General features: G+C 40.8%; 1 protein-coding gene across 1 annotated transcript; it reads left to right on the top strand.

Annotated features, from left to right (window-relative positions):
* Positions 1-5: 5 nt before the first annotated feature.
* Positions 6-1773, top strand: LOC114035905 (zinc finger protein 160-like; the record flags this gene model as incomplete). Its single annotated transcript, XM_027852298.1, has 1 exon — positions 6-1773. A coding segment is annotated over one exon (1689 nt), but the record flags the coding sequence as incomplete, so codon positions are not given.
* Positions 1774-2044: the final 271 nt, after the last annotated feature.

Here is a 2044-nt window from a genome sequence, read left to right as displayed (position 1 = left end):
GAGAGAAACCACATGAGTGTCATGAATGTGGCCAAGCTTTTAGTGAAAACTCATCCCTTATAATACACCAGAGAATCCACACCAGAAAGAAATCTTATGAATGTAATCAATGTGGAAAGACTTTCAGATTTAGGAACGATATTGCTGTACATGAGAGAATCCACACTGGAGAGAAACCTTATGAATGTAATCAATGTGGAAAGGCTTTTACACAGAGAGGCGGTCTTACTGTACATCAGAGAACCCACACAGGAGAGAAACGTTATGAATGTAATCAATGTGGAAAGACTTTCAGATGTAGCTCTAGTCTTCCTGTACATCAGAGAACCCACACTGGAGAGAAACTTCATGAATGTAATCTATGTGGAAAGACTTTTACCCAGAAGGGTGGTCTTACTGTACATCAGAGAACCCACACTGGAGAGAAACGTTATGAATGCAATCAGTGTGGAAAGACTTTCAGATACAGCTCCAGTCTTCCTGTACATCAGAGAGTCCACACTGGAGAGAAACCTTATGAATGTAATCAATGTGGAAAGGGTTTCAGATCCAGCTCCAGTCTTACTCAACATTGGAGAATCCACACTGGAGAGAAACCATATGAATGTAATCAGTGTGGAAAGACTTTCATAAAGAGGGCCAGTCTTACTTTACATGGCAGAATCCACACTGGGGAGAAACCTTATGAATGCAATCAATGCGGAAAGACTTTTGGATGCAGTACCAGGCTTGCTCTACATGAGAGGATCCACACTGGAGAAAAACCTTATGAATGTAATCAGTGTGGAAAGGCTTTTACACAGAGGGCCAGTCTTGCTTTACATGAGAGAATCCACACAGGGGAGAAACCTTATAAATGTTATCAATGTGGAAAGGGTTTCAGATCCAGCACCAATCTTGCTGTACATCAGAGAATCCACACTGGAGAGAAACCGTATCAATGTAATCATTGTGGAAAGACTTTTACAGAAAGGAGCAGTTTTACTGTCCATCAGAGAACCCACACTAAAGAGAAACCTTATAAATGTAATCAATGTGGAAAGGCTTTCACGCAGAGGGCCAGTCTTGATCACCATCAGAGAATCCACACTGGAGAGAAACCATATGAATGCAATCAATGTGAAAAGACTTTCAGATACAGCTCCAGTCTTACTGTACACCAGAGAATCCACACTGGAGAGAAACGTTATGAATGCAATCAATGTGGAAAGACTTTTACAGAGAGGAGCAGTTTTACTGTACATCAGAGAACCCACACTGGAGAGAAACCTTTTGAATGTAATCAATGTGGAAAGACATTCAGAACCAGATCTGGTCTTGCTGTACATCAGAGAAACCACACTGGGGAAAAACCTTATAAATGTAATCAGTGTGGAAAGGCTTACCCTCAGAGGGCCAGTCTTGATCATCATCAGAGAATCCACACTGGAGAGAAACCTTATGAATGTAATCAATGTGGAAAGACTTTCACATGCCGCTCCAGTCTCACTGTACATCAAAGAATCCACACTGGAGAGAAACCTTATAAGTGTAATCAGTGTGGAAAAACTTTTAGATGTAGCTCCAGTCTTCCTGTACATCAGAGAATCCACAATGGAGAGAAACCTTATGAATGTAATCAATGTAGAAAGACTTTTACACAGAGGGCTGGTCTTACTGTCCATCAGAGAATCCACACTAAAGAGAAACCTTAGGAATGTAATCAATGTGGAAAAAACCATCCAAAAGAAAGAACTTGCTGAACATCAGAGAATCCACACTGGACAAAAACTTTAGGAATGTAGTCAATGTGGAAAAACTTTCAGATGTAGCTCCAGTGTTCTTGTACATCAATGGAGAGAAGTCTTATGAATGTAATCCATGTAGAGTGTGATCCTTCAGTGGAGAGAAATCTTATGAATGTAATCCATGTAGAGTGATTTCCACACAGAGGGCTGGTCTTACTGTACATCAGAGAATCCACACTGGAGAGAACTTTGGGAATGTAATCAATGTGGTCAAGCCTTCAGGAAAAAGTCAGCCCTTATTTCCCATCAGAGAATTC

This window comes from Vombatus ursinus, unplaced genomic scaffold (genome assembly GCF_900497805.2).
Source record: "Vombatus ursinus unplaced genomic scaffold, bare-nosed wombat genome assembly UNPS02009571.1, whole genome shotgun sequence".
Lineage (NCBI taxonomy): Eukaryota > Metazoa > Chordata > Mammalia > Diprotodontia > Vombatidae > Vombatus > Vombatus ursinus.
This window is presented reverse-complemented; position numbering and strand designations above follow the sequence as displayed.